The sequence below is a fragment of the Teleopsis dalmanni genome, chromosome 2, assembly GCF_002237135.1.
Source record: "Teleopsis dalmanni isolate 2A chromosome 2, ASM223713v2, whole genome shotgun sequence".
Lineage (NCBI taxonomy): Eukaryota > Metazoa > Arthropoda > Insecta > Diptera > Diopsidae > Teleopsis > Teleopsis dalmanni.
This window is the reverse complement of record NC_051847.1, coordinates 115,088,676-115,114,316: the sequence shown is the minus strand read 5'-3', so window position 1 is coordinate 115,114,316 and position 25,641 is coordinate 115,088,676. Positions and strand designations below refer to the sequence as shown.

Genomic DNA, 25,641 nt, shown 5'->3' with positions numbered 1-25,641 from the left:
ATGCCAGATAATCGTGCCATTTCACAATGGCACGGCGATAGGTTCAAGTTACGATTGCTTAAATATTTTTGTTTGCTAGTTATATAGAATGTTACAAGAAACAGCATCTTCTTAGAGACAAATATAACATTATGTCACATTATATAGTCAAATTTTATTTAAATAAGAGCAAATACGTAGGTAACTCATTAGGAAACCCTTTACTACTATAAATTTCTTCTGTTAAGGCAAGATGTCTATGTTTCCGTTAATTAATAAATTTATTTGATGACTGTTACCTGAATCTTTAATAGATAAAGTTAAAGTGTATACATCTGTACTCAACAAAACTATCCATATATATAAGTATACATTAAGACCGAAAAGTTTTCGGAAATTCTCATTTAAAATTCGCGCGCTGTATATTTTTCGATATTTTAAGTTTATGTAGTTTGGCAGCACTGTCCTTAATTACTATGCCAAAAATGAGCGCGATCTGTCAGACAGTTCGTTTACGGCAGCTGTTGAAACCAGTTCACCTCAGTAGTGCGTTGCGAAAAAAACAATGGAAAAAAATATTGGACAAAGAGTTTGCATCAAATTTTGTGTTTCGAACGAAATTTCGTGTGCAGAATCGTTGCGAATGCTACAAAAGGCTTATGGGGAATCAGTTTTATCGAAAACTCAAGTTTATGAGTGGTACAAAGCCTTTCAGGACGGTCGTACGACCGTCGAAGACATTTCGCAACGCACTACTGAGGGGAACTGGTTTCAACAGCTGCCGTAAACGAACTGTCTGACAGATCGCGCTCATTTTTGGCATAGTAATTAAGGACAGTGCTGCCAAACTACATAAACTTAAAATATCGAAAAATATACAGCGCGCGAATTTTAAATGAGAATTTCCGAAAACTTTTCAGTCTTAATGTATAGCCACAATAACAACCTTTGTATATAATATTATTTATTAATTTATATTTACTTATTACATACTTAGATAAATGTTTTCCTAATTTTTATCTAAAACTCTAGGTTTTTAAAAAACGCCTCATTGAAATACTGTGTACTTGTTAACAAATACTATTGCCACATTATAGATGTGTCGTATTATTTTCCTCGTAAGCTAAGTTTGTTTTCCCCATTGTTGCTTCGCTGGGTATAAAATCACTTTGTTGCAATTGCAAGACCTTTGTCTGTGTCTGCCGATCCATTGCGATTTGTAGGTTCTGTAAATTATCCATTTGTGTGATTGAGATCTTGTTATTATTTTGCCAATCTTTGCTAAGTAAATTTGTTTTCGATTTTTTTGAAAAGTGAGCCTCTATTTCCTGTTAATTAAAAATATTAGTGGAAATTAGTTTTAATTTTTTTATATACAAATTTATGACAAAGAAAAAGTTTCTTTATTATAGAAGTATATATATTCTCATACCATGAATATATATTATATACTATATATATACTTACCCCTAAAGTACGACCCTCAGTTTCTGGTAAAATAAAATATAGAACGACAGCGCCAAGAAAAGCTACTCCAGAATAAAACCAAAACGTGCCAGGCATAGTAAGAGTTGTTAACATTTGTAAAAAGAGTTTATTTGCAAGAAAACCAAATATATAACCAACACCGCTTACTAAGCCTGATGCTGTACTTCTAACCGGTGCAGGGAAAACCTCACCAATCAGAATCCAAGGTATCATACGTATTCCGCAATGCGCAAAAAAAGCTGATCCTAAAAGTAGAATTAATGGAAGCCACACTAATCTGTTCTTTTCTTGTTTAGGCACTGGTAAGAGAATTTCGTTAACAACTTCATTAGTTGAAGGCAATTTCTCAGCTCTATTGTTTGTTGCATTGCCTGAAATAATAGCTGCTTCAAATTGTTTTAAATTGCTTGTATTTTTTACTGTAGTATTATCTTCTCCTGAGTCAAAGTCATCTAAAACATATGAAACATTTTTGTTAGTGTCATTAGCTTCTCCGTAGTCTAATGGCAGCTCCAAAAATGTTAAATTTTTATTGTTACTTTCGTTCCCATATAATTCGTAATTTTCTAAAACAGCTTCCTCGCGTTTAGTGCGATTGTATTCGATAACAGGTAGAATGGTTGTAAAGTCTTCAACTGTATCAGTAGAATTGCTTTGATCATACTTCGAATTAGGTGCTTCTAATGATTTAGTTGCAAGTAACAAAGCTTTCTCTTCTTTTTCAAATATTTGAGTTATGTTGTCACCGGAGATAATATTTTCTTTAGCAACAATGGATGAAGCATTAATAACAACGTTATTCACAGCAAAGCCTGGTACAATTTTTAAATAATGCGCATAAGTAGCAGTACCAAAAAAACAAAAACCCACACCAATTGTCGATATCAAAACTAAAGGACGCTTCCCAGTAAAGTGTATTAGAAATACACAGAGAACTGTTGCTATTAATTCGGCCACACCTAACAGTATTGTAGCGTGATATTTGTTGATCGGTGCTTTTAAAGTGTGAAAAATCTGAAAACAACACAATTAATGCATGAAATGTCCTTATAAGCCCCTGTAATGCATACAAAAGTTCTTACCTGTACTGCATATGTTTGCAATGGTGTTTTGCCAGAAAAGTGCCCTGTAAAAAACGTGAATGCAACTAACAAAAATGGCACAAGAAACGAACGTTTACGAAACATTCTAATCCGACTTGCACATTTAGTGGGTTTGACTGGTCCATTTTCCTCAGCTTCTTCAAAAGCTGGCTGTGTAATCAGCTCATCATATAATCGATTAAATTCTGATTCAATTTTATGTTCTGACACCCAACCACGTAACCATTGCAAAGATTTCACAGCTTCACGAAAACGTTGCTCTCGTATAAGCCAAGTAGGGCTCTCAGGTATAAAGCATAGTGCAACTATACAGATTACTGGGAAAGCCGAGCTTACTGCCGCTATTGTGCGCCAATCCATAAATGAGCCCATTATGAATTGTATGAAAACACCTAAGATAACACAAGTTGACCCAAGCGCCGATAAGATACCACGATATTTAGGTTCTGTTATTTCAGCAACATAGGTTAGAACCTAAAAATACAAAAAGTAAAATTTTTAATATTTGCGGTTGGGATATAGCTTTCTAGTGGACATAAACTATTGAATTCCAGTTTAAATGCAACTAATATAAGTATTATTATTATTATTTAATGAAAAAGTTAAACTTTATGTTAAACTGAAGAGTTTTTCTAAAGCCTGTGAATAATTTAAAGACTGATCACTTATGATTCCCCTTATATGATCATTGGGTAATCACAACTGAATTCAAGACCAATTAATTTCATATATATATTTTACCTTAAAAACTTAGTTCCATGTATTTTAATATAGCATTAAAATCTTGTTGTTGTTGAGTATTAAGTGTATTTAAAAAATTTAATTAGAATAAATGATTGCACTGTACGAATTTTTATCTGTATTTAGCTTTTTGTTAAATTTTTATGGCTGCACGGATTGTTTACCTTTATTTGCATTTTTTTTTGCACTTTAATTAGCACAGTTACCCAAAAGATAGGATACAGCTTAGATCGCCACTTAATGCTTTATCGGAGCTGTCAGTTTCAGCATCTTTTCAGCAACGACCGGGTTCGCCCTCGGACTAGCACCAATCAACCCATTACGATTTTGACAGCTGGGGCTGGCGGTTAAACTTTCTCGGAACTAGCTGTCTTTTGGAACACCAGAGTAGCACTGGGGTAAAATATGTAGATATCCAGGCTAAGTATATAAATATCCACGTACGTCCCATTAAAACTATAGCAGTCCTCAGAGTACGTTCTGCCTTCGTTACCATGAAGATAAAACGATCGTTTGTTAATCTCTGGTACCTTTGGCATGAAAGAGAGCCCATCCTTATTCTGTGCGAACACAAATAGAATCACCCCGTCGCTGAGCACCCCGGTTATTATGCTAGGTGATAAAGTTGCATGAAACAGCAAGCATCGTTATCTTTTCAGACAGCTACGTCCTTAACTATTCAATACCGCAGGGCTTGTCCTAACGAGCTACTTAGGAGTCAGTGTCCTATTCACATGGGTACCTGGTCACGGGAACTTTTCTGACAACTACATGGCAGATGAGTTTACCAAATCACAATGTCCTCTAACATTTAGTTTTCAGATATTGCAACGGCCAAGCTGCCAATCAAACAAAAACACCTGAGCATACCTATCAGATCTTAAAATCGACGTAATTTAAATTAGGCAAGAAACGTACCAGTCAGCAGCTCATGTAAGGTGCAACCTGCTTAACACTACGGTATCCATGCTAATGGATCACTGCGTAATAGGTAAACTTGCTACGAGATTAGAATAAAGAGGAAATTGTACTCTACTTCATGTGTCAGTGTCCATTATTGGATAAGATAAGATTTAAAATCTTGGGGGCTCCTTTTCTTCACGAGCTGACAGAGCTGTCATCCTGTAAAATTATGTCCCTATTTTTATAGAGGAGTTAGATTATAGTTTATAGATTTGTAAGGTTGGTTCACTTTAATTTAAATTGGGAATCGTGCGTTTCAACGTTGTTCGTACGCTGACATGTTAGCCAGCACTCAACAATTAGACTAATGTATATACATCCGGTTAGGCCGGATAGGCTGTTAGTAGTAATATTTCTATCATACTTCAGAATTGAGGGTTACGCAATCGACATATGTTAAAGAAGAACTGAAAATCTATTCATCTAGGATGGAACTTTTGCCAATAAAGCTATCATTATATGGAGTTTATATTCGAATGCTTTATATATACTATTATTTATCACTCTACTTTGTATCATACACTAGTATAAATTTTGTTACAGCATTGTAGATACATGGGATTATACGTGGTCTTATTGTCTGCTCTGATCAAGTTGCCTTTCCTTAACAAGCTGCTTTGAACGAAATGTTTAATCAAAAAATTGTTTTTGGCCTTGCAGGGTTCGTGCGTCACAAATTATTACACTCTCAGTTTTTAATGAAATAAAAAATTTTTTGTTTTTTTGTGCTCAGTGTTTCATCTTTTTAACTTTCATTGTATTCAAAAATTATCAAAAAAATGAATAGACATAAAAATCATCCAATATTCCTGTTGTATTAGAATATATTAATGAAAACTTACTGCGGCTTCCATTAGACCTCCTCCAAGACCACTTAAACACAAAGCTGCATACAAGTGTTCTGTCCTAGTCGCAAAATGAAAAAGGAGCCACGATGCTAAGATTGGTAAATTGACAATCTGTTAAGAATAAATAAAGATGTAATAAATAAAGTTTATATATGTATACATTAAATAATTTTATAAATAATTATAACGATACTATTTTGTTCGATTAGAACCCAAGGATCATCAGTTTATGGTCGATATAAATTAATAAAATGATCGCAATTAATTAATTCTAAATGAGTTCAAATTTGATATTGAAGCTATTAAATCATGGTCTTCATAGGTGTCAGTTTAATACATGAAACATAAGTTTTCTGCAGTATTTTCACACTGCTGTCTTCTACACCACAAAAATTTGAGATCCTGGTGTTGTCAACAGTAACTCCATAAACAAACAGTTTATGGAAAACTATTTGGAGCCTTTCACAAAGTTTGTTTAGCTTCTAGTTTCTGAGGCTACAAGGAGGTATGAACCAAGGATATATATAATAGTTTAACAACGTTTTAGACGTATACTGGACTGTGCTTTAAAGTTACAAATCGGTTTGACTAGATGATATAACGAATATATTTTTATTGGAAATATTTTTGAAGTTCTAGTAATCTATAGTCTTAAAAGTAGCAATATTAGAAATATTTTTGAAGTTCTAGTAATCTATAGTCTTAAAATTAGCAATAATTTTCGTTTGAAGACCACTATCTAAATAAGTTAGACAGTTTCCGCTTTTCAAACTAATTATCTTGTTCTAACATATAATGGGAGCCCTAGCCATGGGTGTTTAAATTTTATATCTTGACCGAAGTTTATATATAAGTTTGATATTTCGAAAAAAAAAAATGCTAGACATTTTTAAAAGTGAAATGTCTAGCCATGGGTGTTTAAATTTTATATCTTGACCGAAGTTTATATATAAGTTTGATATTTCGAAAAAAAAATGCTAGACATTTTTAAAAGTGAAATAACCTCGAATGGCATAGAGAATAAATAACTAGACTAGACTGCTTCAGTGACTTTAGTGTTACATGAAGAAGTGTATATATATAAATATATATATTATGCTAAAGTCTAATTATTTGACATTTATAGTTGTAATCTTATCGAAAATTCTGATCCGTCTTGAAATAGGTGATCATCAGCAATTGGTAATTTGGAAATATGTGTAGCTGCGGAATACTACTATAATAATAGATAATAGCTTAATAAAAGATAATAGATAAAATTTTTATTTCACTGAAGCTATATATCCAGTTGATAATATGAGTAGCTCCGGAATAATACTATAATAATGGATAATAGTTTGATAATAGATAATAAAATTGTTATTTCACTAAAGCTATATATCTAGTTGATACTATTTAGAATGATTTTGTCTGCTCCTAACTTTCATATTTAGTTACTAATAACTACATATTACAATCTGTTTTGTTTTTTAAGAATGTTAACTTTTATTTCGTGCGTTATTTTTTAGTATAATTCTATACGTATTTCGGCAAATTCGCTTTTGCCTTCATCAGGAGGATTCCTAATATTAAAAACATCTATGCAACTTACAAGCTATTTATACTTATTACAGGTCTTATAATTTAAATCTAATTGGTAGGGTTATTGTTGTTTTTGTCCTTGAGGGTGTTAGGTAAAAACTAACCCATCCCACCATTTTTTACCTAACATCCTCAAGGACAAAAACAACAATAACCCTACCAATTAGATTTAAATTATAAGACCTGTAATAAGTATAAATAGCTTGTAAGTTGCATAGATGTTTTTAATATTAGGAATCCTCCTGATGAAGGCAAAAGCGAATTTGCCGAAATACGTATAGAATTATACTAAAAAATAACGCACGAAATAAAAGTTAACATTCTTAAAAAACAAAACAGATTTTAATAAAAATTTCGACGTAACAACTCAAAAAATTAATAACAAAATTATACATATTACAAATTTATCAAACATACTTAAGCACTTTTAATAGCTTACCTGCATAGCTTTACGCTTTCCAAATGGCTGTGTCAACGCGCCTGAAAATAGACAACCCAAAGGCACACATATTAAGTTTATAGAACCTGTCAAAATATAGGGACTTAATCATTTTGAAAATTCAGTGCAATACTTAAACAAGTTACATACTAAACCATGATATTTGATCCCTATTTAATACTATATCACTAGGCTCACGACCATCGCCACCTTGTATGGCTGGTATAACAATTGTTGGAAAACCAAGTGTCATACCATAGACTAAACAGAACAAAAAATATAATTAATAATATAAGTAATAAGCGCAAGTGGTTTTATTATTATATATTAGTGACAATTACCAAATAGTAAAATATTTTTTACACTAACGGCTAAAAACTGCGGCAGAGCCCGACGAAATTCACTAATTTCCTGTGTGTCGCTAATCGAACATCTGTGCCTGTTTTGCATAAACAATGGACGATCATTGACGGATCTAAAATATCACAAATTAAAAAATTAGATAAATAATTGATTTAATTATAAATAAAAAAAGCAGCTAATTTTTTTAATTAACTCTTTTGAATTGTAAGCAACTTATTGTGTTGGTTGTGTTACCTATTAAGCGTTCTGTGAGTATCTGCCATCGCAGTTTACATTTATATGTGAACTAGGGTTAAACAAATTGACTAATAAATTATACTCGGTAGCATTTTTTTAAATTGTTAAGTTTAAACTGAAATTTGAAAACTCAATTAAACAGAATTCTATATTAAACAAAACACGTGAATCTTCAAACAATTTCTGTACAGGTTGTTCAGTTACCAAGAAAAAATTATAATATGTCCAGTTAAAAAAGAAAAAAAAACCAACCAACATACCATAAACACAACAATAACCGATTAGATTTTATTTAGGTGCTTGTGTAAGTAAATATGCAGCTATGTAAGTAACTAAATATAATAATTATTAAAAATTTGTCACGCTCTTTAGCTTCCTCTTTATGACTACAAGCCATTGTTTTGCACATAAAATCACTCTAACAAAATAATAAAAATTTATGCAATTTGATAGTTAAAAAATAAATAAAAGTGGCTTAGCTTCAAGAAATTACGCATGAATTAATTACGATACACTACAGAAAAGCTGTAGGTAATTACTTTTAAGTATAAATAGTTTACAACTTGAAACAACAAACAAAGAGCATTAGGTTGAGAAAATAAAAAATATAAATAAAATTTCCCATAGTAAAATGTTTGGAATGCAGTAATGATGAATATTCAATAAAAGTTTTAATTGACCAACTTCCGGTCTCATCACTTTGAAAACTAATACTAAATACTGAAAAAATATAGTACAGATTGAAAGCAGAACTTTCGAACTTTGATTTAAATTCGGACATTCACTTACTTACTTACTGTAGTCCTCTTCTCCCTGTGAAGCATAGGGTCCATAGACATTTAATACATTTTTTTAATTTTAATTTCTAACTGTCATTAGAAGTATTTACCAATCACTATCAGAAGATATCAGTGAAAAATACCTTACATACCTTCTACTTGATTCAGACTGTGTTACTTATTTCATAATCAGAAGACTCAATACTAATTATAATGTTTAGTGCTGTTTATAGCATTTATTTTAGATGGAAAGCACACCAAAATGCGTCCGAACACTCAAATTACTTCATTCTCTACCGATAGCAGTGATTTAATATCAAACTAATGTACAAATCAAACCTTCTCTGCTGTATGGTTGCGTAATTTTGATAGAATAATTAGATGTATCATAAATAAATTTGAATAATTACAAATTGCCAGAATATAGTACTGAATAATATCTTCAACAATCCATGGTTTAAAAGAATGGTAAATATAAATAAAGATCTATGAATTGATACTTATAGAAATACATAAAGTAGAAAGGGTTATCGTCAAAATACAACTTTGGAACAGTTTGATATGTATGATGTACGATTATCAATATATGAAATATAGACATATATCTAAACTAGTAAGGAAACTATTGTGTATTTAAAATTTAGCCGCAACATATAATACAATAATATTATTATTTATTATTATTACAATTATTACAATTATTATTATTTTATGTATTATACTTTGGGTAAATACACCACTCTTAGTAAGAGCATAGGGCGAAGAGTAATACAATAATAATACATATGTTTAAATGCTAAATTTCAAAAGAAAATACATCGAAAAATACATATTAGATACATACAACATGTGTAGGAATCATTAGCTTATAGCATAGAAAATAGCATAGAAGGTGCGAGCATAAGTTAGAGTACATAATCCCTCAATGAAAATGTGTTGGCATAACAGCTACATCCACATTTGAATCGATTTAAATGAAAATTACAAAATTATCATATGAATACATGAGTGATATACCAAATTGCAAATGAATACTTTATTACGTATAGAATAAAATTCTACTACGAGATATAATCTATCAATTTTAATCTATCGATTTTATTAATTCGTGGTCAAAATGATAGGAATTTATCTTGCGTTATAGTTTTATTGTGATTAAAAGTAAAAACATTTAGTGGAAAACTTTTTTTTAACTTGGATCTGGCACCGCTTCATTTCTGTTGCCCCAACGTCTCCACCCTTAATATAAATATAAGGGGTAAAAGGGTAAAGAAACTTCGCAAATTATCCGTTTATGAATTAATTAAATATTTAATTATTTATTGTTTATTGTTTTTTATTAAATCAATTTTTTCCCATCACTAAAATAAAATAAAATTTATTCCCACTACCAATATTAACGTACTTAGCTCATTAAGATTTGTGCTGGAATGTAAAGTTTTCTTAATGCGAATTGTAATAAATGAAAAAAAATTTTATGTATAATAAATACATCTAATAATTATTAAAAAAAAATTTTCTAGTACACTCGAATATGGCATTAAGGCATCAAACATTATGTTAAACCAATGAACAAAATCTGTAATCAGTTCTTGCTTATCCAGATTTAGCACGAATAAAATATATGTAGATGCGTACATCATAAGAAAGCAGTTCAAGTAGCCAATCCAGAAGAGTAAAAGCCAAATCAATATGCTTCAGATACAAATTCATATAGTTTTATTTTAAAATTCATTTGTAATTTTTTAAGTAATAATATAGTAACAATTAATAAGAAAAATTGTTCATTCGAGTTAGTTTAGATTTTTTTGTGGTTTGATAATCATTAAATTCATATTACAATTATCTCTTCATTTTAAACCATATTAAAAATGAACTTAATATTATTAAAATATTTGGCAGTATCAAAAACAAAGCAGTAGTGTTCATCTATGACAATGAATCTGATAGAAAGGTTCTTAATACTTTCTATCACCTACAAGATAATACTTTAAGAGGCTTTTACTTTTACGATGGCAATAACAATTATTACAGTAGCAATTCTGAAACAAAGGGTCATAAAGTTTGGTTCGGTTTTTGGCAGATGTTAATTGGTATACTGCTTAAATGCTTTTTATAGAAAAATAGGATTTCGTTCCTTAAATTTAAAAAATTGTTCATTTGAAACAGAAAGTTAAGTATTTTTATATAAATTTTTATATAAACTTATTTTTTTTAATAAGTACATATAAATTGTGGCAAAAAACTAGCCACGAATTATATTTTAAAAAACAGTAAACGGCAACGATGGGAACCCTCTTTATAAACAATGCTCACGTGAAGATGATGAATAGATGGTTTACATTCAACAAATTAATTATTTATATTAAAAACGATCATCGTTGGATTGTATATAAAAGTCTAATATTATTAATATTATTAGTATTATTTAAAATGTTTAAAAAACATATAACATATGTACTATAATATAGACCTGAAGATATGCTATAAGTAATTGAAAGACAAACAAAAACAACATTGACAGCATTTTTGAACCTGGTAAAAATATTATTGTATAACAATAGTACTAAATATTATACATAAAAGAATTGGTTGTTACTGATTTATTGTAATAAGTAATTGTCAGCATTGCCGAATTTTTAAAAATAAGAGGATTTATATAAAGTAATCAAAACTACTACGTTTGGAAGTTGCGTTCAGTCGTAAATCACTCATGAGATAATCTTGCAATAATCAACCATTAACTAATTCAAGATAAATAAAATTTTTACGATATTTTTTTATACATCATTAGGCTACCGTTCATAAGCTGATGACGTTGCTTTAATCAGTAATAAACACAATGAAATGCTGAATAGGTTTTCAAACTTAACAAACGACGGTCTGAAAAAAGTCTGAAACGGTCTGGCCAAAAAGTTAACACACACACACAGTTTCGAAACACAGTATTTCGAAAAGCCACAGATGATGTACAAGAGTTCGAATATCTCAGTAGCATCCTGACGCTTGATGGTCTTCCCCTGCAGAATGTGGGAACAGAATTCTTCCGCAGTAGATATGCTTGTCGTAAAAGGCGACTAAAATTCCGGAGCCAATCCGACACTTGTGTAAAAAGTGTACATGGCAGTGAGCTTAACATACTCACGACTCCTGACCAGAGGATTTCTGGTACTACGGGGGTCAGATTGCCCACAGCTTCTGCTGTTCTGACCATATGAGGTTGGATACGTAGTGGCTGTGGTTAATACCCAAATTCACGCGGGAAGAATATTAAATTTTGGTTCCCATTCGGCGTGGAGATGCGTATTCAAAATCGGGAGCTACAGCCCATATTGTAGTGAAGAATTTAGATAGTTCTCACATTGTACCAAGATGGAAGATTTGATTTTACACACTATCTTCATTGGTACCGGCGGAATCACCAATGCGATTCCATTGGGGCGTTGCTTGACGCTTTGCATTGAGACGTGTGCTTTTGAGTACCGTAGTGTTAGGCCATTACAGGCAAAGAATGCTACTTAAAATAACAGGTAAGGCTTGACGCCTGATGATGCCACAATAGCTATTATTCAAGGCAGATAATCTAAAGCAACGGGTGCGTTTGCCGGATTGTCACGAGTGCTGTTGAATAGTGCACTTAAAAAAGAAACAAAAGTTCGAAATTGCGATTCTTTTTTAAAAAATGGTATCTAACAAGAAGCATTGTTGGCATTTGGTGGCCGCGTACTATGTCCAATGGACATTTATGTCAAATGAATAATCAAAAACCGATCGAGAAAGAAATAATGCCAAATTCAAATAGTATAGACTAAATAGTAAATTCATCCTTACAATAGAATGCTAGAAAGGAGTAAGAAGCAAAGATCGGCCCAAAATGACTTGTCGCAGATGCATTAACAAATAAATCCAAAAATCTTTCAATGAATTAAAATACATTGCTAAACATCGCGATAGGTGGAAATCTTGTGCAGATAGACTAAGTCCTTAAACAATATTTTTTTTTTGAAGATATAAACAATCATAAATATAATAATAATTATAATAAGCTTTTTTTTTATTTATGTCAATAGTTTAAATTTGCTCTAACAATATTTAAGACGTGTTTGTAAAAATCACGAGTTTTGTTTAAATAGTTTTAAATGATGTTAATAAATATTAGAAATAAAATCACGTAAGATTATAAAAAATTACAAGATTTAAAAAAGAAAATTAACTTTTAAATCATATGTATTAAAATTTTAAAATATTCATATTTTTTATATTTAACATTTCCGCCGTTGCTGTCATAACATTTACTCAGCACAGTCAATTTTTACAAACACTCAAAGTCATTCACCATTTTTTTTTTTTTTGCTTTTACAAAACTGTTAAACATTTCTGTGCATTTAATTTGATTTCGGCTAATGTCAGTTTTTTTTATTTATTGTTTTTATTGTTTTTTTGGAGCTCTTGTAAATATTAAGACCTGTTTGGCATGATTTATTTGACGGAAAATTTTTGTTTTTGTAATCCAGAGACATGAACTGTAAGCTTTTTTATGTCCAATTTTTGGTTGGTGAAATTATGTTATTTAATTAATTTAAATTAATGATTTAATGATTTTATAAATACACAATAATTAGATTTATTTTTAACTATACAAAATATATTATATATTCATTGTATTTCCATTTTCTAAAATTATTTGCCATAAGCCGAATAAGAATTTCAATTATTTAAATTTTTTGCTAATATCTCCAAATAATCACAAACATTAATCGATTAAAGCCGAAATTGTTTTGGTTTTAAGCTTCAGTAATCATCGTGCCACGGTTAAACAACAACTGAAATTCTGTTTTAAAGTTAAGCTTATAACAAATCGCGTACGACACAATTTTGTTTAATAAAAAACCAGAGGTGTACCTTCAAGGGTTTCGCTATGGTCTCACAAATGTATGTATACACGAATTGCAACTTTGAACTTCCTGTAACAGAGCAAATAACATTTTATATAACATTTTATGTTGTTTAACACTTTATATTCAAGTGTTAATATTAATATATTCTGAGTCATCTTAGTCATATTAAGGTTATTTGAGCTCTCTATCATTATGAATTTTAAAAAGTGAATATTTGTTTATATATGTAAATTTATAACTACTTAACTAATTTTAAGGAGTTTGTTGATAGATAAAAATAATGTTTACGACCACTAAATAATAATATCAGTTTCAATATGTGTTTAAATAGTAAATAACGTAGAAAAACAGCATACGTTTTGTATATAAAGTATATTATACACATAAGATAAATTGGTTCAAAGATGAAATTAATGTATAGGGCTAATAGTTAAATTGAGATATACTTTAATCAACTTTTAAATATTTTACTGTTTTTATAACAGCAAATAACACTTTATTGTAAAAGTAGAGAGAGAGAGGGTTTATAAATAAATTTACTAACAAAATCTAAGTAATATTTCTTCCAAATATAGTCAAACTTCCATAACTCGAAACTCTATAACTCGACTTTTCTATAACTCGAACTTAATAAAGTACAACAGGGTTTAGACTTACAATTACATATACAGTCAAACTTCCATAACTCGAAGTATCATTTTACAAAGAAAATGTTCGAATTATGGAGACTTCGGGTTAGAGAATTTTTTTATTTTTGAATGAAACTAGAATTACATTTCAAGATATTTATTTATTTATTTGAAATCAAAAACAGCACAGGAGATAAAGTCAAATAAAATATTCAGAAATCAGGATTTAGAATTTAAATTTTTTTTCTCTTATTTTCAGTAAAAAGAGATTCCAATTTATTCAAAGCTTTATAGTGATCATCAGTTATAGTATCATTTGTTTGCAAATAAAAATTCTGAATTCTGAATTAGTCTTCTATTTCATTCTTGGAATGCTGATGAACAATTTCATCCACTGAACCCTTATCATCACTTTCCGCTACGCTTAGATTTAGATCCACTAATTCAGAGCTATAATGCTCAATATTATCGTCATTTGTAGGAATATAATCGTTAAGAGTATCAATGGAAGTTATTATTTAATTTACTTTTACTTTACTTTACTTCTACATCAATTTACGGTCTTCATCAATGTTATTCAAGAAAACTAAAGGAATGTCGTCCTGTTCGTCTCATGTAGAAAATTGGTCGCATCCAGTTTTTTAAAGCAGTGCATTATCGTTTGACTGCTTACATCAATATCTCAAGTTTCCGTTAGATGATTTATGCAATCCATACTTTTATGCACATAAATACTTCTTTTACGATTCTGTTGCAATTCTTTGAATTTTGAATTACTCCCAGATCAAGTGGTTGCAATTTAGAGGTCATATTCGACGGAAGAAATGCCTGACTTTAAAAATTGGGTTTGGCAAATGTACTTCCCCTAACACCAAAATGGATTCATACTTAAAACAAAAATTGGACTTATAAAAGGCACTTTGCCATATTCCAATTGGCACCTGACAATATTTTTATTCGAGTTATAGAGAAGTTCGAGTTATGAAGTTCTAAAACCTTGTTGCACTGTTTTTAGTTTACATTATAGGAAATTCGTGTTATAGAAGTTTGAGTTATGAAAGTTTGACTATAATTACATATTTCTTTAACTTAAAGTCTTCATAAATCGAACATTTTCTTTGCAAAATGGTTCTTTGAGTTATAGAAGTTTGACTGTATATCATTTGTAAAACAGATTGATTCTGTTATATTGAAATTATCACTTTATTTGTGCTGTATTGACTTCGGAAAGGCTTTCGATGCAATAAATAAAAAATCTATGTATCTTATATCAGAATGCAGAAAGATGCCTCAAAAAATATATATGAAAATTCATTCTTAAGAGATCCGCACGATGGTGAAATTAATAAGCATTTAGATAGCGACTTAAACACATAATCTCCTCTATTATTAAAAATAACATTTGGTCTTATCTCTAAAGGTGTTAAATATAATGTAATAGAAACTGATTCATTAATTTAACAAATTTTAGCTATAAAATCTATATGCCTTATATCAGAATGCAGAAGGATGGTGCAAAAAATATTATTTATCGAAAAAATTCAATCTCAAGAGATCCACACGAAGGTGAAATTAGTGAGGATCAAGATAACGACTTAAACAGGACTGCGCCTATTATTAAAAATGGCAATTGGTGTTATCTCTGAAGGTGTTAAATATAATGTAATAGAAACTGATTCATTATTGTAGGAAATTTTTGCTAGATTGTTGAAATCACTTCAGATACCGATTGAACGATGTATGATTGATGAAAAATTCTATTAGAACTTTACAAAAACATATTAAAATGTTCTAAATATATTCAAAACTATTAAAGAAGTTATACTTAGGATTTGTGTCACTTCTAAAAAATATTTTTATTATTTCTTTTTAAGCACATTCTTACAAGATGATAATGATTTCATATTATTTATATATAAAACATGTGGCTTCCTTTTTGTTGAGAATCATGTATAATATAATAATCAGCGATATCTAAGGTATAAGGTTTATTACTACATAATTGGATAAAAATCCAATCAAGTAAGAGAAATCAGTGGTAAACTTATTTGGGCGTCAACAGTCACATAAAGAAATTATGTAAACAAAACAATTCTTTTTCATTACCATAATCGGTAGAGATTGAAGACTTCGTCCTGTTTTATCTGTCCGTATAGATCTTAGGAATAATGGCGGTATATTCGTCATTCATTTATAAGTAAAGATCTATTTGTATTTTGGTCTTTTTTAAATGGCAAAATATTATGGAAAGGAAATGTTTATTTTCAAAATATGTACTTGAAATCTACACTTTAGTTTTTAAAGTTTAAGTAAAAATCATTGATACAAGTCGTAAGTTTAATTTGACTTTCGGACATAAAAACGATGACAAATAAAAAAACATTAACCGAAAAATCTGATTAAGAAAATTTGTTAAAATCTTATATCAGGTTATTTTACTCATATCTCTTAAGAAAAGTTTTACCAAAATTTTTAGTACATCACACTCTACCCTGACTAAATTTATTTTTTATAAAAATATGTAATTACTATATATTAATAATAATATATTAATTTGTTTATATAAAAATATAATTTCGATTATAATCGATTACAATCTTGCATATGAATATGTATTTTGAGTTTTTCTTCTCAGTAAAGATGTGGTTTGAGTCGATCATCGTCACAGTTCTTTGTGGAATATGGGCTTCATTACCATATGGTCTGTTATGAAGAGAAATATTTTTATTTAATCACATTTGTGATTCACTAAATTTCTTATTCGTAAAAAAGTATTGACTTGATATAGATAATAAAAATAATAATATTCTTATATATATATAAATTTTATATGTAAATTATATAATATTGATATATACTAAATATATATTATCATCCGTGACTATATAGTCCATTTAGGACCTAAACCTGTTTAACAACAGTTTTCCATTCCTCTCTGTTTTTTGATTTTGTTTTCCAATTTCTTATGACATATTTATTATATTATATAATACATATTTTTATATACAGTCAAACTTCCATAACTCGAAGTCCAATTTTGCAAAGAAAAGGTTCGACTTATGGAAACTTCGAGTTAGAGAATTTTAATTTTTTTTTTTTATTTTTGAAAGAAGTTAAAATCACATTTCAAGGTAATTATTTATTTGCAATCACATAAAGCATAGAAGTTATAGTAAAGTAAAATATTCAGAAATTAGGATTTGGGACTATAATTTTTTTCTTATATTCAATAAAAAGAGATTTCACTTTATTCAAACTCTTATAGTGATCATCAGTTGTAGTATCATTCGTTTGCAAATATAAATTCAGAATTTTAAATGAGTATTCTACTTCATTCTTGGAAGAACATTTACATTCACCGAAGCCTCATCATCACCGTTGCCCTTAGAATTGGATCCAGTAATTTAGAGCTATAGTGCTCAATAATGTCGTCAACTGTAGAAATGCTTGATGTACAAATTTCATTGTCAAGCTCAATATAATTGTTAAGAATAGCATTGAAAGTTATTTTATTTACTTTAAACCACGTTGCCAGCGTCTGGCATTTGCACAAAGAAACAACATAAGAAAGAAAAAATTAAACAAAAAGGAGAAATCCCTTTTTTCAAACCTTCTTCGACATTCTTCGACTTATAGAATGCACTTTCCCATATTCCTATCAGCACGAAACAAAATGTTTGTTCGAGTTATAGAATTTCGAGTTATGGAAGCAGAATTGTATGTAATTTGCTCTCTAAAATCTTGGTGCACTGTTTTTTTTTCGAGTTTTAGAAAATTCGAGTTATAGAAGTTCGAATTATGGAATTCTGACTGTATATAATACATTTTATAAATATTTCGATACATATACTATTAGCTCGTTAAATGCTGTACCAGCTTTCTGAATGCGATCATAAACATTGCTTATGAACCCTTCGTCAAATAAATAAATTACTGATATCTTGAAAGAAATATGACATGCGTTGGCTTTAAATATGTCTTCGTTAAATATGTATTGCGTATGTTTCTATCTGTAAAATAACAATACAATATCATCCACATACTTGAGATGTTTAAGAAAGTGACAGTCTCTAAAAATTTCCGCGGATTTCATTGTTGAAAATTAGCATGACCCAATCATGCTCAGGCTCTGTTGCGCTGTGCGGCATGATGAATATTTCATGTGAATATATTATGTTTATTTTTCAGACTAGATAAGTTGATATGATACTACATAGATTCATGAGGCTTATATTCTAACTTACGTTTAACTAAATAATTAAAAATTGTTTGAGTGTGCCATATTCTATAATGCTGCACTTCTATTATACTATTCTATACTATAGATCTTCTATAAGCCAACAATTCCCACTTAAATAAATAAAGACAAAAATCTCTTCGCTTATATTAAAACGATGAACCACGGTATTCTCTTCTTGGCAATCACAAAAAATCTGGCCATATCTATATCCCTTCAGATATAGACTACTACTATTACATCAAACAGATGGCCCATGAAATTGTCGATTTTCTCAATTGTCTTTCTGCACACATGTTAGCCAAAAGTTAACCATTTTATAGTTCTATTTAATTATGGAGACTAAGTTTCAAAACTTGGTATCTAAATGTAATCTATGTACCTTTCACCATACTTACTAGCATTCAAATCGCAATACTTTATAAGATTTTATTATTTTATTAATTTATTATTATTATATATAATATATGTATTATTTATTATAGTATATTGTAATATTTGCTTTTTACTTTTTTTACAATTTTTTTTAATTATTTTATTAAAAATTTTAATGGAGATTTTTCTATTTGCGACATTATAATTTATATCATTTTTTATAAAAAAATCATTCATGAATCTCGTGTACAATCATGATGATACTTTTATATTCGTATCATTACGGATTTTATATTATATAGAAAACCATATACTACTTATAATATTTTTTTTTTTTTGTTAGACAATATAACAATTATCATGATGTTAAAATAGAAAAATTGTGCTGTCATTGATAAACAATAAATTCTTTAATTAGAATTTTTATGTTTTCATTAGCGAAACGATCATTTTATACAACTTTTATTAAATTAGCTTGGACAAATTATCTTTGATATTTAAAAGTTCATTATAATTCAATTAAAGTTATTTAAAAAATTTGCAAGAACGGAATTTATTTATTTTTTGCATTTCAATTTATTTTACAATTCTTCTCAATAGTTTACAATATTTTTTTGTACTATAAAATTGAATTAATAAAAAACTGGTTTAGAGATAAAAAATCAGTTTAGAGATAATACGGATGTCATATATTCTATATCTGGCAAAAGGAATCAATTGGTACACGATTAATATAAACTTCATTTAAATCGGTTCACTTGCACATTATATAGATGAAGGCTGTCCAGACCAGATGCGATCGCGGGCCAATCGCAGAAATAAATATAGTTGTTTTCAACAAAAATAAAAACATGGTTATAATGTTGATTTATCAATTTAAATTCATTTACTTAGTATACCACAAAAATATAATGATATGGTTTCACTACAACATCAAAAGAAAATTCGCGTAATTGTAGTAGATTAAATTCATGTCGCGGGCCGCATTAACACAGGCCGCGAGGTGTAGGTAGCCCGCGGGCCGTGCTTTGGACAGCCCTGATATAGATTAACAATTCAAACTAACGTTTGCTATACAAGGTTTCATAATACAAATTTATCTAAAGTTTGACGTTACTAAAATATCACAAAGAAATATTTGCCTAACTTTGATAGATCAGAAGCATGTCACTGGCTGCATAAATGTTAGCCGCCGGTCGCATGTGGAGAATGGATCGGTTTTTCGACAGCCTTGTGCTAACACATTATCAACAAACTTGAATGTTAGGTATAAAATCTCACATTATACAATACAACATAACAATTTAACTATAGTTGTCATATAAGAAGATTCAGACACAAGTTCTTGTTAAGGAAACTTATTTGACAATGAATTTTACTAAGTTATACTTATATTCTTATCAAAATTGAAATCTATAGACTGTACAATAATGAGTAAAGTTTTTATTTAAAAAAAATGCGAATCTTTAAGAACTCAGTAATAAGCTGCGTTTGGACCTGATGAGTGACCCTGTGTGACAAAAAATACAACAAAGTGGAATAAGCTGTTTTTTTTAATAATAATGATCATTTTGAAGATTGGCAATTCCATAAATTTCATTTTATTTTATTTTTAAATTGTTAAATAATAAAGAAGGATATTGTTAATATTGAACTTTTTCTTCTCTCAAATATCCATATTATAGTTTTCCCAGGAAGTCTTCATACTGAGGGATTGTTAGATTAGAAGATGAAATGCAACAAGGTAGGGAATAAGCATCCATGCCAAATTCTAAGTTGAAACAGTCATGTGTACGTGAGAAATAGCATATATATAAATATATTTATATATTTGCATTACATCAGTAATAAACTCAAAGAGTATGCATACCTTACTCAGTAATTCGATGTTCGGTAAAGTGAATACATGGCAAACGTCTAAAAAGAAACTGTTTAAGAAGCTGATTTTGTTTTTGATTGTTTTTTTTTTTTGTATAAAAGTACGAAAATAGCAAGACAAAATCCAATAAAGTTATTAAAAATTAAAATAAAATTTATTTTTTACATATAGTTTTTTATATATATCAATATTTATTATTTATTATTGTTTTAAACGCTTTAATAATAAATTAAATTAAAATTAAAGTTTTGGAATACCTTATTATATATATCAATATTGTATTATTTATTATTGTTTTAAACGCTTTGAGAATAAATTAAATTATTGTTTCGAACACCTTACAATAATAAGAATTAGATGATTCCCAGAATCCGCCAACACTGTAAAATGATAGGATTTGATGTCTCGGAAACGTTATCAAGTTAGGTACAACACAAAACAAAATACACATAAAATTTTTTCATTTTACTGAGTTACTGAGCACGTCTGAATTTCTCTTATAATTATAGTGCGGTTAAAAACTAATAACATTAAAAAAAATGACTTTGAGTTTAAGTCGTTATTGGTTCGTCCATTCAAAACATTTATAGCAAGCATTATTTATAGTTTTAGTTGGTTTCTTTTCATTTGAAACAATAAATCACCGCAGAGAACTTAAGCATAATAAACAACTGTTTCTTAATTAGATTTTTTTTGTATTATATCTGGTTGTAAAATTAAATATAAATTTTCATTTTATATAATACTTATATTCTTAACATAATTTCAAATCATATTTAAGCCATATTCATTAATATTTCACGACTGTGAAATTGGACCTAAATTAGAAATTTTCACCTGAGAATCGCTGTAAAAACACAGGGATTTGTTTTGTTAATGTGTAGTTTTTATCTGAAAATCGGTTGGGTTATATTTGATAGAATTGTGCTAAACTCATCCACCTGTAATTTCTACTGCCTAATCAAACAATTCATCTTGCTGACCTGTTAGAACGGTCATCCTTTAAAATTAGGTACATGACCTTGTGGTGACTTGAAGGGGAAGTCGATCTTTCTCAAAAGGATACTGGGCGAACGCTAAATGTTTCACGCTTCTATGTGTAGACAACACGCTACCCGTGGTAGGGTGAGAGGTTTATAGTCATTACTTTGTGCAATTGTTGTTAATTGTTATTGATTATAATTATTGCAATATTCTCTTGCCTGTGTAAAATTGTCTTAAAATCACCGAATCTTACAATCAAAAAAATATAACCCAAAGGTGCATCCACACCAAAGCGAATGCTTGCGAACGAACGAACTTTCGCAGGTACGTTTACCTATGAGTGACAATATTTAAATTAATAAAATTGTTTTTGAAAGGAAAAAATTTTTAATTTGTAACAAAAAAGGGTGAACTGTTATCGCAATCCAATAAATAGGATCGTCGAAATACGACTACAGCAAATGTAAATAAACCTAGGTATTATAAAATCTAAAATTTTCATTTTTTTTATTTACATATTACTAATATTAAATATAATAAATTAACAATTAAATTTATTAACGTAATTTCATGTTTACCGGTTTGAATGTAGTTTTTCAACTTACCAATGATGTTTATATTATGGTGTTATATCACAACTTGTTGACTAATTTAATTCTGCGCTTCGTGAAATAAAACGTTCATCGAATTACGACACCGAAGTCATTAAGAAATTCGTAAAAGATAATTCTAATAGAACTATATCGATTGATAGAACATTTGATAAATGAAAAATGTTAATAATAAAAATGCATTATCCCTTAATTGTTTTAATGCCAAAAAAATCAAACACTATTTAAAATCAAATATGTACATATATATGTATGTATGACAAATATTGAAACAATCATATTCCGAATCCGAAAGCCTCACACCGACAACACTTTATTTTACTTTTTTTACTCCTACTCCACTGTTTTTTACATACATATGTGCACATACAAATTTATGTAAGTGTATAATATACATTTTAATGTTGCATTTCAATTTTGAGTAATATTGTTTTTTATATTAACCTAAGTTTTCCTGTTATTTTTAACCTCACCTCACGTGCTCTTCTTTGATGCAAACAATGCAAATACTTTTCAAATTAGTGTGAAGGCCGAAGGCTATGAGAAAAATCAGTTACAAAATAATGCTACCAACGACATAACAACACAAAAAACATTACAATTCAGCATAGAATGATATTAAATCTCAGCGTCAATCTCCATATTTTCGGAATGTATTTGTTGAGAATTGTTTTTATTTTTTTTCGGTTTTAGTTGGTTTAGTTGAAGTTCGACTTCAAGTTGATAAGATAATCAAAAAACGCTTACATGGTTGGTATGTGGCGGCTAACATTTCTTCTTAGTCTTGCTTCGGCCATTTTCAAAGGTTAAATCTTATATCTTAAATCTTTGTTACACTAATTTTGAACGCATCCAATACACTTTGCGTTATAGAAAACACTGAATTTAAATATATTTTAACTAGAAAAAATTCCGCAAAATCTTTGTTTTTTCTGAAATGTACCGTCATCAGATGCTTTGATTTGAAATTAGCTAAAAAGTGTTAATTAAATCAACTAACAATTTTGACGCGTTCAAATGAGGTTCTGGAATTGTGTTTGAGTATTGTTAATATTTTAGTAACTTGATTTACTGTAAAGTAACATATAAAATTCGTAAGATAATATTCTGAATTTAATAAATCATCTAATCTAAATCTAATACTTATATACTAATTTTAGCTTATATAGACTCATATGTAAAAGTTAAATATCAACAAAGTTTCCTGGAGTACAAGTATTACGATACTTGTTGATGTTATTGATATTTATTTATTTCTTACATAAATTAATAAAAAGGTATTTCAGTTTAAATAATTTGAGTTTTTCCATTTTTATAGAAACAGAAAGGTCAAAATCCTTTTCTCATAAAAATCTTGCTCTTTAATCACTTTGAAGTAGAGGTAGTCTCTTCTACTTTATCACTTCATTGATTAGTCAACTTTTGTATGGGATTGTTCTTCATTTTATCTTTCAATTCAAATATCACCTATAATAAAAATTAAAAATCTTTTGTAATCAACTAGTACATATTCTTTTACAAAGTAGTCCGATATCACAATTTTAAAATTGTAAGTATTGAAATGTTTACCTATATTGTAAATAAAAAATTTCACAAGCATCTCTGAACTTATACTAATATTGAAATAAGGTTAGAACTCTATATATCTATTTTAATAAATAAATAGCGAACGGGAACATATTTTCCCAATCGAGCAGAAACATTGTAAACTTAATGTATTTTCATGCCTGAACAATCAATATGTTATTTACTTAATGAATACCAAAATGCTTTTTATCGATGTTTTGATTTTATAATGAGTTTAGTTTTACCAAGCTGAAATATTTCATAAATATACGATAAAAAATATTAAACTTTCGAAACAATACATAGATAACACAATTTCTGGCTCTATTTTCTGCATTTTTTTCCGACTACCACTGCAACACCTTTTCATTTCCTTTTTAAGACACAACCAAATCAGCGATACATTGTTAATGTTATTCCTACGGTATAGACAAATTTTCGTAATGATAGAACATTTACATTGAAATATGTATATCAATATACCTTTTCTATCGTCCAGTCGAGTTATGTTCGCATAACGAAGATCTATTATTCAGATAAAGTAAATTGAATACTTCCTTCTAGTCTACATTTGTGTCTAGAAGGTTTGTGTCATTGAGGTAACCTGTGATATAGTTTTATATAGATATCAATGATGTAATCTAAGTGTGGCAAATAATATATATATATGCGAGCGGACCCGACAGATGTTGTCCTGCATGATATACTAAATTATTACATAATAATGTAATAATTTTGTTGTTCTTTATTTTAAAATAACATCAATTTTTCTAAAAATAATTCGTAATAATCAATAATGTTTGTTTAATTTCATCTTAATGCGAGTTAATGAACAATATTTTTAGTCAATTCGTGAGGAGTATAAATGAATATTCTTGACGGTTTTCCAACGCGAGAACACGCCACATATAATTGGCAATGTCAAAACACCTGATTTTCTAGATCTATCCCACAAATCGACATTGTTTGACCTTGTGACTTATTAATAGTCATTGCAAATACCAAGCGAATTGAAAATTGCATACGTCTGAATGGAATGGATGAGTCTGAAGGGATCATTGGGATTTGTGGCAGGAGAACTACTTCACTTTCAAATTTACCATTCAAAATTGTAGCTTCAAGTACATTGCCCATAATTTTTTTTATGACTAATCTCGTGCCATTGCATAGCTTAAGTGCATTTAAATTCCGCAGAAGCATTGGGCATGTAAAGACAGCAGAATTGCTGGGCACAATGCTTAGGATCATGCCATTGAGTCTTATCGCTTTGTTATCGGACCGAAAGGTATTAGGTAAAGCTTCAATAATCTACCATAACCTACCATTTTTAGAACTGCAATTATCTAAGAGTTTCTGATTTGTTTTTGATTTGTTACAGCGATGTTCATCCACCATTTTCCGAATGCTGCTGTTTAATTTAACTATGCGGGCATTGGCTGAGTTTAATTTTCAAAGGTTATCACGTTCTTTGGCAAGGGACACAACCACACTAGGAAAATTTAGTCTTAAAAGCATAATCCTACCTGCAGGAAATACTTTAGCAGTGGATTTGATAATAATTCTGCGGAATTATTTATCTGTCTTGTTCAAATCAGAGACAACATTCGGAAATTTTAAAGAGCCTAGATCACTTTTCTTGAATTTTTGAATGTTTTATCATGATCCTCACTAGACGGAATAGTGATTTTAATGGAAGTGTGATTATAACTTAGTACTATGTCAACTATACATACAGTATACGTCATGTGGCGACTGTTCCGCTTGAGCAACGAAGGACGGTTACTTCTGAGTGGTAAACCACAATTTGTTTGCCTGAAGTCTTCGGAGAAATTCGAAAACGAACAAGAGAAGACGAATCATTATTCACCATGACAACGCGAGCTATCACACATCGGCTCAACCCAGCGCCTTTTTGACCGGCCAAAACGTCGAATTGATAGG

General features: G+C 29.4%; 1 protein-coding gene across 4 annotated transcripts; it reads right to left on the bottom strand.

Annotated features, from left to right (window-relative positions):
- Nucleotides 1–969: 969 nt before the first annotated feature.
- LOC119679573 (facilitated trehalose transporter Tret1) lies at nt 970–22,981 on the bottom strand. Of its 4 annotated transcripts, none has more exons than XM_038092011.1 (9): nt 13,274–13,347; nt 7,740–7,857; nt 7,484–7,617; nt 7,293–7,403; nt 7,143–7,228; nt 5,117–5,233; nt 2,550–3,044; nt 1,447–2,481; nt 970–1,307 (listed from the first exon to the last, which is right to left on the bottom strand). In XM_038092011.1, the coding sequence occupies exons 2-9, from the start codon at nt 7,766–7,768 to the stop codon at nt 1,071–1,073; spliced, it is 2,244 nt and encodes a 747-aa protein (XP_037947939.1). In that variant the 5' UTR covers nt 7,769–7,857; nt 13,274–13,347; the 3' UTR covers nt 970–1,070. The 4 variants fall into 4 exon arrangements, with proteins under 4 accessions (XP_037947939.1, XP_037947940.1, XP_037947938.1 ...); XM_038092012.1 differs by having other exon boundaries at nt 7,740–7,791; nt 13,274–13,334; XM_038092010.1 differs by lacking the exons at nt 7,740–7,857; nt 13,274–13,347 and adding an exon at nt 22,882–22,981.
- Nucleotides 22,982–25,641: the final 2,660 nt, after the last annotated feature.

Coding starts and splice junctions, on each gene's coding strand:
- LOC119679573 (XM_038092010.1), bottom strand. CDS start 22,931: ATGGCCGAAGCAAGACTAAGAAGAAATGTTAGCCGCCACATACCAACC. Junction 7,618..22,881: donor AGCCGCCACATACCAACCAT/GTAAGCGTTTTT, acceptor GTGATATTTTAG/ATCCGTCAATGATCGTCCAT. Junction 5,234..7,142: donor GAAAGCGTAAAGCTATGCAG/GTAAGCTATTAA, acceptor TATTCTTAACAG/ATTGTCAATTTACCAATCTT.